Here is a 19,017-nt window from a genome sequence, read left to right as displayed (position 1 = left end):
GCCTTTTGCATTTTGTGTAGCAGTTTATTTCAGTAACATCTCCATTAGGAATCACTGTATACTTTTAATTCAATTATTTCTGCTTTCTTTAAAAAAGTTTGTCATAACATTTTATTATGCTACATAGTAGATTGTGAAGGAAGTAGCAAGCATATGCATCTCTCTTATGCACAAAATGAAAACTACAGGCATATGCACAAAACGAAAACTACAGGTATAGATGATGATGTTGTGACATCACTCTTATTGATGTTATATGTGTATGCATGGGAGGATTTGATTATATAAACATGCAACTGTTTTGGCCTGTGTAGTACTCTACTGCAAATCAGTTTCTTTGTAAACAATATGGAAGTATACTTGCTCTAAGAAGTTAATAATCTTAAGTTTATTTTTCAAAAGTAAACTCTCAAGCATATAATAAGAGAATAACTACACAAATGTGCACTTACCATGTTTCAGAATATTGTTTCTATTTTGAATTCCGGTCATTTTGCAAAGATTAATGCATGCTTTTTATACCCTACACTACAGTGCTTTTACAGTGGATCATAAGCAAAATTTTAGCTTTCAAAGGTTATTAAAAAAATAGAAAACATGCAGATGAAATGCATTGCTGCTCATGAATTTAACTTATTGAACTGAACAGTGCACACAATTTGGAATCAAAAGCAAAAAAATTGAATTATTTGAAATGAATTGTCACAAAATGAAATGCAGACATAAACTTGAACATACTGATGTCATCAAGACTCTTTTAACTAAAGTGGGTTAAATAGCAAAGGAGTAAAAACATCCTTGTAAGTGGTCCAATTTTCATGATCAAAGCAGAACATTTTGCCAAATAATCCTCCTGAGGTCTCATGGAGTCAGTACCATGCCGGGTGCAAGTGGTTACAAGGCAAAAGGCGGCCCAACATGCTATTAGATAGATGGTCAAAATGTTTTGGCTCATAAGTGTATATATTCTATTGGGGTGACATATGTGATGGAAATGAAAACTGTGTTCCACTGGTTAGATAGATTGATTTAACATACACCGTGCTGCCACTTTATTAGGTACACCCTTGCTGTGCACACAAATGGTTTGTCCATTTGTGTGCACAGCAGGGTTTGTCCATTTGTGTACATACATTGCAAGGATGGGGAAAAAGGAGTGATCTAACAGACTTTGAACATTGCATGGTAATACATGCAAGACAAAGCATCTCTGAAACGGCAGTTCTCCTGAACTTTTCACACACCACAGTTTCAAAGTTGTATCGAGAATGGTGCAACAAACAGAAAACATCCTCTCAATGGCACTCCTGTGGAAGAAAATCGCTTGTTGATGAGAGAGGTCAGAGGAGGATGGCTAGAATTGTGCAAGCAAAGAGATGGGCCACAATGTCACACATCCTGTCAGAATACAAACCTTGGTGAACAGAACAAAATATTGCAACGGACCACTAGTCGCACTTTGTCGCGAATGGGCTACAACAACTGATGGCCACGTCACATACCTTTGTTATCAATGAAGAACAAGAGAGCATGCCTCCTGTGGGCACAGCAACACCATCACTAGACTATCGATGATTGGAAAACAGTTGCTTGGTCTGGCGAGTCGAAGTTTCTGGTGCATCATGTTGATGGAAAGCTCAGAATTTGGCGAAAACAACAGGAATCCATGGACCCATCATGTCTGACAACTACTGTGATCAAACTGTGATTAAGGTGGTGGGGGCAGTGTTATGGTGTGGGGAATGCTTTCTTGGCACACGTTGGGTCCATCAGTACCCATAGATTCACGTCTGAATGCCACATCATACCTGAACATCGTTGCTGACCAAGTGCATCCATTCATGTTGACAGTTTATCCTCGGTCAGATGGTTACTTCCAGCAGGATAATGTGCCAGTGCACAAAGCCTGAATCACTATGGAATGGATCCAGGAACATGACAATGACTTTTCTTTGCTGCAGTGGCCCGCTCAGTTCACGGATCTCAATCCTATTGAATATCTTTGGGATGATGTTTGAGGGATGCTATCAAGGCAGTGTTAGGTGAGTCAGAAAACTGCTAGCTTGGTGGGGATACAAGGACTAATAGATTAACAGTAGCCACTGGCAGAGGTGATGTGATTCTTGCACTGCTTCTATTGGAATGAGCAGAAGCCTGAAAAACAAGATGCAGGATATTTCAGAGACTGCTGGGAATCACTGCCAGTACAAGTAAACACATGGGTTGTGTTAGGGTAGCTAAGAATAGAAACAGGTGCATGTATACTTGCGTGTACACCAATGCTAGGAGTTTGGTAAATAAATTTGATGAATTTGAGGTATTGCTCAAAGCATCAAAGGCAGATATTGTTGGGATATCAGAGACGTGGTGTCACACAGATATAAGGAATGCAGAACTGGAATTTGGGGAGTATGTCTACAGAAAGGATAGACAAGATAGGAAGGGAGGAGGGGTTATGCTATTAGTTAAGAAACACATAAAATCCAAGGAAGTGAAACCAGTCGACATCACTGAACAGTGCAGTGTCGTGTCAGTTTGGTGTGACATAAGCATTGGGAGATCAAAATTAAGAGTAGGAGTGTGCTGTAGGCCTAATGACTCTGATGAGTATAATAAGAAACTGTACAGGGAAATAGAGTGGGCCAGTAAATCAGAGAGTCTTATAATGGGAGATTTTAATTTCCCAGATATTGACTGGAATTTGTGGGTTGGTCACTCACACACTAGCAAGGCTTTTGTGGATTTATTGGATGATTGTTTTCTACATCAGCATGTTCGGGAGGCAACTAGAGGGAGTAATACTCTTGATTTGATTATCAGTAGTGATTCTTCATGCATTAAGAATCTGCAGATAAAGGAACCACTAGGTGGCAGTGATCACAGTGTGCTGAAGTGGGATTTACTCAAAGAGGCAACTACCATCAGGGGTAAAGGGAAGGGTTATTGCTTTCGTAAAGGCAACCATAATGGTATAAGACAGTACTTAAATTCTATACAGTGGGACCAACTGAAGATGTTACCAAAAGCAAATTCAAAATGGGAAGCATTCAAAGAACTTATCTTGGAAGCTACTAGGTTTTACATACCAACTAAGAAATATTGTTCAAGGTTTAGGCCTAAATGGATGTCAGATGAACTAATGAGACATATGGCAGAGAAGAAAAATGCATGGGATACATATAAATTAACACGTGACACAGAAGCCTATGATAGATACAAGTTGATCTGTAACCAAGTTACAAAGGAGGTTAGGCAGGCGAAGGCAAATTACGAGAAATCTTTGGCAAGGGATGCAAAGAAAAACAGCAAAGAGTTCTTTACTTATGTAAACTCTAGAAGGAAGGGGATGAATCAGATTGGTCCACTTGATATCGATGGTTGAACTGTTGATGATCCTGCTCAGGTAGCTAACAAACTAAATGAATATTTTGCATCGACATTCACACACGAGGAGTTATTCAGCGAAGGGAATGTCAGAGGTGTATCCAACTCTGGCAGTAAGCTAGAGAATCTTGTAATAACTGAAAGTAGAGTGGAGGAGAAATTGTTGAAGATAAATACAAATAAGGCACCTGAGGTGGATGGGATCCATCCAGTTATATTAAAGGAGGCAGCAAAGGAAGTAAGCAAACCCTTAGCCATAATTATGAGAGCTTCCTTGCACTCAGGGGAGGTACCCATAGACTGGAAATGTGCAAATGTGACCCCAATTCACAAAGGAGGATCAAAGGCTGACACAAGTAATTATATACCTGTGAGTTTAACTTCTGTTCCAGGAAAATTAATGGAGGCACTAGTTAAAGAAGCACTGCAGGATCATCTGGACAAGACTTCAGTTATAGCTCGGACACAGCACGGTTTTGTTAAGGGGAAGTCTTGCCTGACCAATTTGATTGGATACTCTGATGCAGTCACAAAAGAACTGGATGCAGGGAATAACTTTGATATTATATACTTGGATCTTAGAAAGGCTTTTGATACTATTGCACATGGAAGACCACTGCATAAATTAGAGCAGTGTGGCATTGGAAGCAAATTGCTGCTATGGATAAAGGGGTGGTTGAGGGGGAGAAGACAGAGAGTGGTAATCAATGGACACTGCTCATCGTGGACTAATGTTATTAGTGGAGTCCCTCAGGGTTCAGTGTTGGGTCCATTATTGTTTTCTGTATTTATAAATAATATTGATGATGGTATATCAAGCTTAATGTCCAAGTTTGCAGATGATACAAAGGTTGGCAGGGTTGTTAAGGACACTACTGACACTATGCCGCTGCAACAGGATCTGGAAAGGTTGAGCAGATGGGCTGAGAGGTGGCAAATGAAGTTTAACATTGACAAATGTAAAGTACTACATATGGGAAACAGCAACCCCAGAGCAACGTATCAACTCTGTGGTACTACAACTGACAGTGGTAGAGAATGAAAAGGACCTGGGGGTAATTGTGCAGGCAGATATGAAGTTCTCTGAGCAGTGCAGACGGGCTGCAAGAGTAGCTCATGGTGTCTTGTCAATGATATACAGAAATTTTTCTAGCAGGGATAAGGAGATGATTATTCCCTTGTATATGGTAATGGTCAGGCCACACCTTGAGTACTGTATACAGGTCTGGAGGCCTCATTTCAAGAAGGATGTAGAGCTGTTGGAACGAGTACAGAAAAGGGCAACAAGATTAGTGAATGGAACAAGTGGTTGCTCTTACGAAGAAAGGCTTAAGTTTTGCAAATTACAGTGTCTGGAGACTAGGCACCGGCGAGGTGATCTGATAGAGGTGTATAAAGCCTTGAATGGTTTGAGCATGCTCAATGCTGATGGGATTCTTCCTCTTGCTCAGAATAATCACGTAAGAGGGCATAAATTCAAATTGAGGAAAGACAGATGTAGGATAGATGTGCGAAAATTTGCCTTTAGCCAGCGGGTAGTTGGTTGGTGGAACAGACTTCCATCCCTTGTTGTGGAAGTTGATAGCCTAAATAAATTTAATGCTCAGCTGGACAGGTATTTCGAATGAACAGAGGGGTGAAGTGGAAGTTTTTTTTTTTTTTTTTTGGCTGATGCTGCATAAGCTTGCTTTCTTGCATCATATGCCTCTACTAATGCTAATGAGCTGGAAAGGGCTGTTCGTTGCAGCCCTACACCTCCGTCGAATCTCAAGGAACTGCGTGACACACTCATGTCTGCATGGTACTCCATTCCTGAACGTTTTCAGCATCTTGTTCAATCCATGCCTAGACGAATTGAGGCTGTTTTGAAGGCTAAAGGAGGCTCAACACACTACTAGGTATGTGTACCTAATAAAGTGGCAGCACAGTGTATGTATCAATAGTATGCACAATGCCTACGAAAATGAAACATTATTTAATACAACTGTAGTCACAATGACTATGATAAATATGCCTTTTATATCTGTTAATTACACTCTATTATTAAATTTCACTAATTTCATTGTAATTTTATAAAAAGTCAACCTCTGTATTATAACAAATAGGGACTATCTCACTTGGTTTTAACATCAAGAATATCGTGGTCCCTCAATGACACTATAACCAAGTGTGACTGTATTTAGTACTTTAAAAGCATAAGGAAAAAAACAGAAGTTTGGGCTAACGTGCTCTTTATTGAGATTTTCGACTGTGATAAGGAAACTGTTGAACGGCAGCAACAACCTTGTAGTTAGTTTTTTTTTTTTTTTTTTTCCCTCAGTTTCTCTATTTTATTTTACTTTATTTCTCACATAATAATAATACATATTTGAGTAATTAGGTTACATTAGGTGCTGGTAAATATAATCATGTTTGAAAATTGTATTCTGATTATATAACTAAAAATCAAAGTTGAAAATCACAGCGTTGAAAAATTATAATAGCATAAAATATATAGTACACATTGTTTCATATTATTATTTTTATTATGACATGAAACAAATGTGAAAAGGAAAGATACATTAAATTACGACATGGCCATGATGGCCAATAAGTGCACAGGAGCTTTACAAAAAAGATGAAAGGGAATAAGGTTAATGCTATATACATAGTCTCCCAATACAGGAAGTTTTAGGTAATAATCAAAAAACAGCACAAAACATACACATGAAATAGAAATATCTATTTACAAATTTCTGGTAGGTTTCAGTGAATATGCTACATTCAAAAATAAAAAAATAAAAAAAAATAAGAAGAAAAACGTTTTCAGAGTAGTTATCACATACTTCCATTGATATTATACAGGGTGTTTCATGGGGTCTATCTTATTTATTTTAAGGTTAAGGCTATTTGTCATCTTGACCATTTGTCATATTTGGACCTAAATTTTGGAATTTGATGCTAAAATTGGACTAGGTGTTACCATTTAGATTTTACAATTTAAAAATTAAAATTTTGTGTAATCAGCTGCTTTTTTCTGAATGGAAAATTGTTCCCTGTTCTTGGTTTTGTTTAAAACTTCATTCATTACTTATGAAATGAAGGCAAGCTGATTTTATCTAAAGAAAACAAAATAATAATAATACAGTGATTATAGCATGAGGGATCATGGCACAACTGTACAGCCAGCCCAGCTAAACACACATACTGAAGAGAGAACATCCCATACTAATTTTTTTTTTACTTCATATAAGATTGACTTTATGTTTAAGAAGTATACCAATAATGATTTTGGACTAAATTGATGGAGAACAACTCTTCCATTAGAGAGAAAAAAAAAAGCAGCTGATTAGGAATAATTTTAATTGCAAATATCTAAATGGTAACACTTGATCTAAATTTTAACATTAAATTCAAAAATTTCAGCCCAAATATGACAAAATAGGTTCAGATGCAAATGGCTTAAACTTAAAATTAAGCAATATAGACCACAATGCATTTTAAAAAACACCCTCATGAAAACTGTATGAGGGTGTTTTTTAACATGTATGAAAACTGTTACACTCACACTTTGTAAAACAGTTATTATTTAAAATAATTACTTCTTTTATTTTACTTCAAATTGTCACTACAAAATCTATTGAGTGTGTTTTCAGGGCTGTACAAGAGTTTATAGTCGAAATCTGTTGTACTACCTTCCAGATCTCTTCTCAGGATGTCAATAGGTTCACAAATTTGTATTTGATAACTTGATTCATTCAGGCTCATCAGCCATCCTCCTCCTTGGGATGATTGTCAGCGCTGACCGGGCTAGCCAGGTGGGTAAAGTACCTGCCTGGAAACCCAAAGGTCGTGGGTTCGAATCCCGCCTCGGACTTGGATCACAGTAAAATTCAAAAACCTTGGGAGGTGCATTATGGCCATAGAAGCTGATGCGCCAACAACTAACAAAAAAAAAAAAAAAAAGATTGTCAGCAGGGCCGGATTTATGTATAAGCAAAATAAGCAGTGGCTTAGGGGCCCCCACCCATCCGGGGCCCCGGAAAAAAAATCCCATAATTTCCCATGAAAAGATGTTGATTACTTTAGATTTTATTTGGCAAAATTACAAGACTTAGTTCCCGACAACGATTCGGCAGTGGTAGCTTAGCATCTAGACATAAAACAAAAAGTAACTAGAAATGCCACTGATCTGTGGCTACATGGAAAGGTTTGGCAGCGCCCTCGTGGCACTACTAGGAACTGCTATAGTTCAGTTAAGGTGGGTTGCCAGTCACCTATGTTAGTTTCTCGTTGAGTTTTATAACCTAACTAACAGCTTGTTGTCTGTTATAATTTATGGACGTCTTTGCATCTGAATTTATTTACATTTGTATCAAATACATTGAAATAGGTTAGTTTCTTTTCTTTATTATATCTTAGTATCTGATGTTCATAAACTATGTCATAAATAAAACAAGCCTAATCATTGTTTAGTATCAATCTACAGTATCTAATATCTTGTTTTGTAAACAACAGAATATATAATAATTTTAATATACTGATTGATAGAGGTTTTTCCAAGTATAATATATTGAAATACTGCAATTTCCATTATTTTAACAATATAAATGTTGTATAAATTGACTAAAAGTTTAAAGACTTATTTATTCACATTAATGATGATTCTAAATTAAAAATTCGCTATGAGAAGCGATTTATAAATAGATTTCTTCAACTTTTAATTACTTTTTAATTAAAAAAAATAAAAGTAATTCAAATGTTAATTTTAAAATTAATGTATTAATAATGTGTAAAATACTTCAATTAATTAAATATGTTATATTCGATTTGATAAACATATTAAAAATGAAGAGGTCTTATGCTAGTGGATGTCAAAAATGGAAGAAAAGGGATGAAGAAGAACGAATGAACAAACTTCCTAAAATTACCAGTTTTTTTCCAGAAGAAAGTCTAAATGAAGATATCTTGTCAGATATTAACGCTGATATCAGTAATTCTTCTTTGGCAGATACAAGGCATTTTTCTAATAACAGTACTGAATCACCACATAAATGTACGGCAAACGACGACTTAAGATGTGACTGAAAATATCCAAGACTCTACGACACTGTTTCAGACAGTGCGAATTTTGAATCCAACATCGACAAGCAATATTGTAATATTAAATCTAACGATCTTGGTCTTTGGAATGAACTGTCTGAAACTGATATTGAGATTTGGATAGAAAAAGGTCTGACAGATTGTGCGCATTGGGAGGGACCATTCGAGAAATCGCGACGAGTTTTTCAAAATACTACAGGGTATTGTCCAAAGAATATTTTCGTCGGTACGAAGGCAAATGGAGAAACTTTCAACAGAACATGGCTCATATATTCTCCGACAACTAGTCACCTATACTGCTTTGTATGTAAATTATTCTTTCCGAATACAAGTTCATTAGCAGGGCATGGATTTTACGATTGGCGTAAAAGCAGAGCAGCATAGAAATGCCTTATTGACATTTTTATCTCGACAACGAAAAGCAGGCAGAAATATGATTAGAAGGGTGCTTTCTAATCATATTGAAAATGAAAAAAGATACTGGAAAGAAGTTTTACGTAGAGTAATAGCTGTTATTTGTACGTTATCGGAAAGAGGTCTAGCTTTTCGTGGCACCAGTGAAACGTTTGGATCACTTAATAATGGCAACTATCTTGAATTGTTAGAGTTAGTTGCTAGTTTTGATCCGTTTCTCAAACATCACATCGAGAAGTATAATAATTGTGGGTCGGGAAACACGTCTTATTTATCCAAAAGCATTTGTGATGAAATCATCCACCATATGGCTCAAAAAGTTCGACAATCAATTTTGGAAGATATGAAACTAGCACGATACTTTAGTCTGTCAGTTGATTCAACACTAGATTTATCGCATGTCGATCAACTGACAGTTATTATTCGATATGTGTCACCTGATAACGGAAAGCCAGTTGAAAGATTTTTGACGTTTTTAGAATTACAAGGACACAGTGGGGAAATGTTGGCAAATACAACTTTAGGATATTTAGAAAAGTGTGGAATTGATTTTAACAATTGTAGAGGGCAGTCTTACGATAATGCGGCCAACATGTCTGGACGTTACAAGGGTATGCAGGTGAAACTATGTGAAATAAATGTTATGTATATTTCTGAAAATGAAGATGAGAAAGGAGAAACGTGACACGAAGCTGCATCTATAGCTAATAAAATGGAGACTTTGGAATTCGTTTTTATGTTGAAGCTCTGGAAATACATTTTAGATGAATTCCATAAAGTATCTAAAACTCTTCAAGATCCAATGACGCCCATCACTACATGTTCGAAACTGTACTCCACACTTACAACCTTTGTACAAGATACTCAAAATCAGTTTGATTGTATCGAACATAAAGCAATAGAAGTCTTACCAAATGTTTATTATAAACCTGCAACATGTAGAAGAAAGCGACAGAAGAAACAAGTCAATGATGGCAACGCACCTGATGTTATTGAAAATATAACCCCAAAAGAAAACTTTTGAATAACATCTTTCATTCCGATAATAGATTCGTTATTGGTAAACTTGAAAACACGGTCTGTAGATTACAAAAGTATTTCGGACACGTTTTCATTTTTGATTGACTTGAAAACAAAAGAATCTGTTGTGAGAAATAACATAAATCAGCTGCTTAAGAAATATCCAAAAGATCTAAATACTGATTTTACTGTTGAAATTTAAAATTTTTTTACGTATGTGAAGGACACATACCCTAATAACAAGTTCAATCACGAAGAGCTGTACCATCTTATATGCCAGGACATTTTTCTAGCAATTCCGAACATTGAAACGATTTTACGTTTGTATTTAAGTTTGATGATATCGAACTGCACTGGAGAACGATTGTTCAGTAAGCTGAAAAGAATAAAAAACTATATGCGCACAACTATGTCTCAGGAAAAATTAGTCGACTTAAGTATTCTGAGTATGGAACACGATAAGCTGCGAACTCTTTGCTTCAACAATATAATCGATCAATTTTCCACCGTCAAAAGTAGGAAAAAAATGTTATAATGATTTTGATGTGAATGAATCTATTTAAATCGAAATATAATATATATTTTTAACTTTGTAATTTTTTTCTTTGTCGCATATGTATTTATATTTATTATATATAAAGAGATAATAATAAGTGTATTTTTTAGATTTTTTAAAATTAAACTTTTGGGGGGGGGGGGCAAAAAATTTGTGTGCTTAGAGGCCCTGCAATACCTAAATCTGGCCCTGATTGTCAGTAACAGATTTGGCAATATCTTTGTCAGTTAAGTCACCCTGCAGTGGGACCAACCGATGACATTACCAACAGCAAATTCTAAATGGGAAGCATTCAGGGAAATCATAGAAGCTACTAGGCTTTTCATACCAACAAAGGAATACTGTTCATGGCCTAAACCTAAATGGATGTCAGATGAACTGATGACTTGTGGCAGAAGAAAAATGCATGGGATATAAAGTATCAGGGGATACAGGAGCTTGTGGTAGATATAAACTAGTCTGCAATCAAGTCACAAAGGAGGTTAGTCAAGCTAAGTCAGATTATGATTAATCAGCAGTATGATTCAGATGCTCCCATATAAAAAAATGGGAAAGACTTGCTGAAAGATTACTGAAATATTTTTTGATAACTGTGCTCTGTCTGTTTCCATTTAACAAATTAATATTTTATTAATACAAGTCAGGTCGCTTCACTCCTTTCTGCCACACGAACCTGAATTATACGTTTTTATATTTTAATTTTTTTAGTAGGGGGAAACCCCCCACACCCCATTCTTCAGCATTTTTGATTTGTTTTCCATTAATACAAAGAGATTTTTAGCTGCCTTCAATTGCCCATGTGAAAAACATGATGTTAAGTCAACACCAACCTTAGATAATGTTTGACCTTGACTTTTGTTTATTGTCATACTAAAAGCCAATTTCACAGGAAACTGTGTTCATTGAAAAATGAAGTTATATTCCCCTTTGTTTGAATATGTATGAATCCGTGGAATATATGCTTTCGATCCAGCTCTGTCAACTGTGACACAAACCACAAACATTTCTTCATTTCACAAACTAAACATTTCTTATTTCCACTATATGTAGTCTTGTGATATAAAAGCAGGCTTTTGATATTTGTATCTTTCCTTTCTTAATTGTGATGCCTTTAACTTATTACTTTCATATTTTTCAATAATCACTTGGTTTTCTTCAATATCAGGATTTTTAAGTGCTGCTTCATACTCAGGATCTTTTTCTTTTCTTCTCAGCCTTTCTGATACAATCTTTCTCTTTTCTATTACAGCCATTATTAACAGAATTGCTAATAGTTGAAGAAATGTTTGAAAAAATTAAATCGTTGCCTTGAGATATGTAGAATTCTAAAAATTAAAAGCACTAAACTAGAAAATTAAAAGCACTATAAATATTCTTTTATGTATAGAAAAATTTAAAGGCTAAAAAATGTTCATAAAAACATCTTTGAGACAGACCTATCAATCACTTTGTTGTAATATAACGCAATAGCAGCCAGCTCCACCTTGCAGAAAGCAAAAAGTGTGCACATGAAAAAGCAAAATATTCTTTTATATATAGATTTCACTTTTTTTATGAATCATTTTTTGCTAAATGAAAATTTTTGTGTTGCTAGAGCTCGTCAGTCTGAATTAGATGGAGAAGTGTTTGATGTTCTTCTTAGTTTCACCGATTTTTCTATGTTTAAAGAAATGTTCCTCGACTACAAATCTGTAAGTATCTATACATTAAACACAAATTACTTTGCAGTCTATTATATACTACTGAAGCTGTCCTTGAATATATGTTTATGATCTTATTCTTGAGTTTTGCATCTGATAAGATATATATCATTCGACAAGAAATCTAGTTTGGTGTTAACCAGAATTAAATTTTTAATTATGAAATTGCATCATTGAATAATTACTTCTGTCTCCAAATTGTGCAGTTCAACTGATAAACAATTCTGACACAGTGGCAGATCTCAGTGAGAGTATTATAAGCAGTTTAACAGTGTGGCTAAATGAGTTTTTGTATTGCAATCTTTTTTTGGCGGATCAGATAAACTGTAGACTGAGAATTTTTTTTTTTCTTTTTTTCCCCATTTTTTGCTTGGTCTAATAATCACTCCCAAGCAGAATTCTGTGATCTAGTTATTATATAAATTTTTCTTGTTCATATACAAGTCCCTCACTCCTTGGTGATATACACGTTTATTTCAGGGAATTCTTGAAATGCACTGTTGTCAAATTTGATGCATTGTGGCCTTTATTGTCATCATGCAATTAAACACTAAATCCTTACCTTAAACATTTCAGATCTTTAAAAGTAATTTAACTGTACTCAGCAGATAATTTATAAGAAAACAAGCCTAGTGTTACCCCCATTTACCTTCATAACAGCAGTGATTTGCTTCAATATATAATGCATAAGATGGCACTACCATTCCTTCAATTATACTGCCCTAAATTTAATATCCATAGACCACTCCGTTAGTAGTTGGCCATGTCATTCCCAAGCACCACGTGTCAGACACAGCTATAAATACACCCACAAGCTTTCATGCTGTCTTTCACAAGGCACTAATCACCTTGGACCATAGACCAATGGAAAGCTGTGCTTTAAAGCCATGATACATGGATTGACAGGTGTGCCTAGGTGTAGCAGATATCCAGAGAAAGACACCTGCTGGACTGTATCATCCTGACAATTAAGTTTGGTGAAGATAGCATGGTCTGGGGCTGTTTTCACATTGTTTAGCCTGGGATCATTGGCCATTCTGGACAAAATTGAGCATGCTCAATCCATTCACGGCCTTATACACCTCAATCAGATTGCCTTTCAGGTGCCTAGTCTCCAGATACTGCAATTTGAAGAACTTAAGTTTCTTTGTAAGAACACCACTTTATTGCCCTTTTCCATACTCTTTCTGCAGCATATCAGGAAAGGCCTTTACCTCTATCAGCAGGACCACACTCCATGTTATACTGCTCATGTTATGACAGATTGGTGTGAGGATATGAGAATTGAAAAGTTGAGCCAGCAAGCCTAGAACTCTGATTTCAATCCTGTAGAGAACCTTTGGGATGAATTGGATTGTCTGGTGGGTGTTTTTTTTTTTTTTTTTTTTGTTAGTTGGTGCATCGACTTCTATGGCCATAATGCACCTCCCAAAGTTTTTGCATTTTACTCTGATCCAAGCCCAAGGCGGGATTCGAACCCGCGACCTTTGGGTTGCCAGGCAGGCACTTTACCCACCTGGCTGGTGGGTGGGTGTGTGCAGAAAGACTATCCAGAGTGCAGAGATGACCTGGTTGCTGCTTTGAAGACCTACAAAAAACTGGTGGTAAGTGTTCAATGCAGACTAGAGGTTATTAGTTTTCCTGTAAATAAAGGTTATTTGTAGATATGCAGGTGTCTGGATATTAATGGTAGGACAGTGTGTTTGGCCTTTTAATTCCAAAGTAGCTCTTTCAAGTATTCTTACCATAAATGCTTGTTGGGATGACTTATAGCAACATTTTGGGTAGGAAAAAATAAAAAAAAGTGGTCTCTGTTCTGCCCCTCAACAATCAGGCCCTGATGGAATAGTTTATTATTATGCTTGAAGTATCCACTGTCTAGACAAGTCATGAGGTGGGATACATCTGATCTGTGAGGTTTATATAGGCTATATTACCCAGATATTATACTCTTTGAGGCATCTCACAATAGCCCTGTCCACACTGCATGTTTTTCTCTATCCAGTATGAAAATATGATGAGGTTATAGCTTTATGTCATTCTGTACCTACTTCGGCCCTGGTGCTTGTATTGATTCAATTGGAACTAGAATTGTTCCAATTGAATCCAAAACTAATAATTCCTTGTCAATAATAAATACAGTATTTGTGTTCACTGTGGTATATTGTTACAGGAGCCTTGAGTGTGCTGGGATAACTGCTATTAGAATTAGTAAAGGCATATGATGCAAGAAAGCAAGCTTATACAGCATCAGCCATAAAAAAAAAAACCCTTCCCATTTCACCCATCCATTCTTTCCAAATGTTTGACTAGTTCTGCCTTGAATTTATTTAAGCTATCAACTACCACAATGACAGATGGAAGTTTGTTCAAGCAATCAACTACTTTCTGGCTAAAGTAAAATTTCTGCACATCTATTCCACAACTGTCTTTCCTCAATTTCAGTTTATGCCCCATCAGGTTTGTAATCTGAGCAAGAGGAAGAATCCCATCAGCATTGAGCATGCTCAATCCATTCACGGCCTTATACACCTCAATCAGATTGCCTTTCAGGTGCCTAGTCTCCAGATGCTGCAATTTGAAGAACGTAAGCCTTTCTTTGTAAGAACACCACTTTATTGCCCTTTTCTATACTCTTTCTAGCAATTCTACAACCTTAAAATGAGGCTTCCAGACCTGTACAGTACTTAAGGTGTGGCCTACCAATTGCCTTATACAAGGGGATAATCACCTCCTCATCCTTCCTCGCAAAATTCCTGTATATTGTTGACAAGATCCCATGACCAACTCTTGCAGCCCGTCTGCACTGCTCAAAAAACTGCATATCTGACTACACAGTTACCCTCAGGTCTCTTTCATTAGCATTAGTAGAGGCATATGATGCAAGAAAGCAAGCTTATGCAGCATGAACCAAAAAAAAAAAAAAAAAAACCACTTCCACTTCACCCCTCCATTCGTTCGAAATACCTGTCCAGCTGAGCCTTAAATTTATTTAGGCTATCAACTTCCACGACAAGGGATGGAAGTCTGTTCCACCAACCAACTACCCGCTGGCTAAAGGCAAATTTCCACACATCTATCCTACATCTGTCTTTCCTCAATTTGAATTTATGCCCTCTTAGGTGATTATTCTGAGCAAGAGGAAGAATCCCATCAGCATTGAGCATGCTCAAACCATTCAAGTCTTTATACACCTCTATCAGATCACCTCGCTGGTGCCTAGTCTCCAGACACTGTAATTTGCAAAACTTAAGTCTTTCTTCATAAGAGTACCCCTTTGTTCCATTCACTAATCTTGTTGCCCTTCTCTGTACTCGTTCCAGCAGCTCTACATCCATCTTGAAATGAGGCCTCCAGACCTGTATACAGTACTCAAGATGTGGCCTGACCATTGCCTTATACAAGGGAATAATCGCCTCCTTATCCCTGCTAGAAAAATTCCTGTATATCATTGACAAGACACCATGAGCTACTCTTGCAGTCCGTCTGCACTGCTCAGAGAACTTCATATCTGCCTGCACAATTACCCCCAGGTCCTTTTCATTCTCTACCACTGTCAGTGTAGTACCACAGAGTTGATACGTTACTCTGGGATTACTGCTTCCCATATGTAGTACTTTACATTTGTCAATGTTAAACTTCATTTGCCACCTCTCAGCCCGTCTGCTCAACTTTTCTAGATCCTGTTGCAGCAGTGTACTGTCATTAACAACCTTGCCAACCTTCGTATCGTCTGCAAACTCGGACATTAAGCCTGATATACCATCATCAATATCATTTATAAATACAGAAAACAACAACACTGAACCCTGAGTGATTCCACTAATAACATTAGTCCACGAAGACCAGCATCCACTGATTACCACTCTCTGTCTTCTCCCACTCAACCATCCCTTTATCCATAGCAGCAATTTGTCTCCAATGCCGCACTGCTCCAATTTGTGCAGCAGCCTTCCATGTGCAACAGTATCAAAGGCTATTCTAAGATCCAAATATATGATATCAAAGTTATTCTTTGCATCCAGTTCCTTTGTGACTACATCATAGTATCCAATCAAATTAGTCAGACTAGACGTCCCCTGAACAAACCCATGCTGGGTCCGAGCTATAATTGAAGTCTTGTCTAAATGATCCTGCAATGCTTGTTTAACCAGTACCTCCATTAATTTCCCTGGAACAGAAGTTAAACTAACAGGTCTGTAATTACCTGTATCTCCCTTTGATCCTCCTTTGTGGATTAGGGTCACATTTGCACATCTCCAGTCCATGGCTACCTCCCGAGTCCAGGGAAGCTCTCATAATTATGGCTAAGAGTTTGCTTACTTCCTTTGCCGCCTCCTTTAATATAACTGGATAGATTCCATCCACCCCAGGTACCTTTCTTGTGTTTATTTTCAACAATTTCTCCTCCACTTTACTCAGTTATGACAAGGTTATCTAGCTTACTGCCAGAGTTGAATACACCTCTGGCATTCCCCTCCCTGAATAACTCCTCATGTGTGAATGTCGATGCAAAATATTCATTTAGTTTGTTAACTACCTGAGCAGGATCAACAGTTGAACCATCGATATCAAGTGGACCAATCTGATTCATCCCCTTCCTTCTGGAGTTTACATAAGTAAAGAACTCTTTGCTGTTTTTCTTTGCATCCTTTGCCAAAGGTTTCTCGTAATCTGCCTTCGCCTGCCTAACCTCCTTTGTAACTTGGTTACATACCAGCTTATATCTATCATAGGCTTCTGTGTCATGTGTTAATTTATATGTATCCCATGCATTTTTCTTCTCTGTCCACATGTCTAATTAGTTCATCTGACATCCATTTAGGCCTAAATCTTGAACAATATTTCTTTTGTTGGTATGAAAAGCCTAGTAGCTTCCAAGATTAATTCTTTGAATGATTCCCATTTTGAATTTGCTGTTGGTAACATCATCAGTTGGTTCCACTGTATAGAATTTAAATACTGTCTCAGACCACCGTAGTCACCTTTACGAAAGCAAAAACCCTTCCTTTTGCCCTTGATGGTAGTTACCTTTTAGTAAATCACACTGTGATCACTGCCACCTAATGGTTCCTTTATCTGCAGATCCTTGATGCAAGAATCATTACTGATAATCAGATCAAGAGTATTACTCCCTCTAATTGCCTCCCCAACATGCTGCTGTAGAAAACAATCATCCAATAAATCCACAAAAGCCTTACTAGTGTGTGAGTGACCAACCCACAAATTCAAGTCAATATCTGGGAAATTAAAATCTCCCATTATAAGACACTAATTTACTGGCCCACCATTTCTCTGCATAATTGCTCATTATGCTCATAAGATTCATTAGGCCTATATCGCAGGTGGTAGATGACTTTCATCAATTATATCGCAGGTGGTAGATGACTTTCATCAACCTGTGAAATACCACCACTTTGCTTATTGGAGGCTTGAAGTGGTGAAACCCATGTTTAGTCTCTAGAGCAAAGTTTCCGGCATCCCTCTCCCCCCATACTTCTCCTTCAATCCATGCACGGTACTAAGTACTATAGGTTTTGATACCTTTCGTGTTTGGGGTTTTAATAAAAAAAAAAAATAAAAATAACACACATCTACTCTCATTTTTCCTTTCCCAGTGGCACACCAAATAGACTCAACGTTGCATTGTCCACCAACATCAATTGGATGCACTTCCTTAGATTTTGCTTCTTAACTAACAGCATAACCCCTCCTCCCTCCTGTCTATCCTTTCTGTACACATTGTACTCCCCAAATTTCAGTTCTGCACTGCTTATGTCTGTGTGACACCATGTCTCTGATATCCCAACAGTATCTGCCTTTGATGTCTTGACTAGCACTTCAAGCTCATCAAATTTATTAACCATACTCCTAGCATTGGTGTACATGCAAGTATACATGCACCTGTTTCTACTCGTAGTTACCCAACACAGCCCATGTATTTACTTGTTCCGCTATGACGCCCAGCAGTCCTGGAAATTCCCATTGCCTTGATTTCCAGGCTGCTGCTCAATTGCATTTCAATAGAAGTAGTGCAAGAATTGCTTTTACCTCTGCCAGCGGCTACTGTTAATCTATTAGTCCGTGTAACTCTCCAAGCTAGCAGTTTTCCGACCCACCTAATTCTGCCTCGATAGCATCAGCAAATATTCTTGCACCCTTTCTATTTAAGTGTATCCCATCCCTGTAGAAGCAGTCTCTCCTGTTAACAAGCACAGACCAAGCTGACAAAAATTTCTACCCCTAGAACCTTGCACAATCTCTCCAGGGCCGAATTGATCGACAAGGCTCTCTCATCATATAATCCCTCCTATCGTGTCTGGGCAGAATTGCAGGCACTTTCAAATTCAACACTAACTCACGGTTTTTTTTCAGCATTGTCTTGTGCTTGTTAAGTAATTCTGCCGGTCTTCTACTCTTAATATCATTAGTGCCAACATGTACAACAATATCACCCTTTGTGCCCCTAAAGGATGATATCTGCACTACAACGTCATCAACCTTTGCCCCTGGCAGACATACCCTGGTCCTGCTCCATCTATCCTTTTTGCACAATATGTTCCCCGTTTCCCTGACGATAGAATCACCTACAACTGGTTCCTTTGGGACCAGCACATTCTGCCTTGGGGGTTGCCGCTGTGTTGCGTGATGTTCAAGTGCAAGCTCTGGCATTGATGTGGGCAGCTGAGAACTTGATGGGCCCTCAATTTAAATCCTTCGAGGGCATCCACCCCTGTCCTTCAAGCTCTCATATAAGCCCATAACAATGCCAAGTTGGCACCTGATTTCCTCGCACTCCTTACATCGCGCATACACAAAGACATTCCCCTTGGCAATATCATGTCCCGTTCCTGATTGCTG

At 37.5% G+C, this 19,017-nt stretch overlaps 1 protein-coding gene across 1 annotated transcript in view; it reads left to right on the top strand.

The window, feature by feature from the left end:
- Positions 1-19,017, top strand: part of LOC150090016 (ADP-ribosylation factor-like protein 2-binding protein) — an 88,543-nt gene that overhangs the window by 61,913 nt on the left and 7,613 nt on the right. The window contains exon 6 of the mRNA XM_090368938.1: positions 12,051-12,147. Coding sequence (XP_090225064.1) covers positions 12,051-12,147 — 97 coding nt within the window. The remainder of the gene's footprint in view (positions 1-12,050; positions 12,148-19,017) is intronic.

This window comes from Mastigoproctus giganteus, chromosome 2 (genome assembly GCF_048544385.1).
Source record: "Mastigoproctus giganteus isolate SK-2022 chromosome 2, ASM4854438v1, whole genome shotgun sequence".
NCBI classification, from domain to species: Eukaryota; Metazoa; Arthropoda; class Arachnida; order Uropygi; family Thelyphonidae; genus Mastigoproctus; species Mastigoproctus giganteus.
This window is presented reverse-complemented; position numbering and strand designations above follow the sequence as displayed.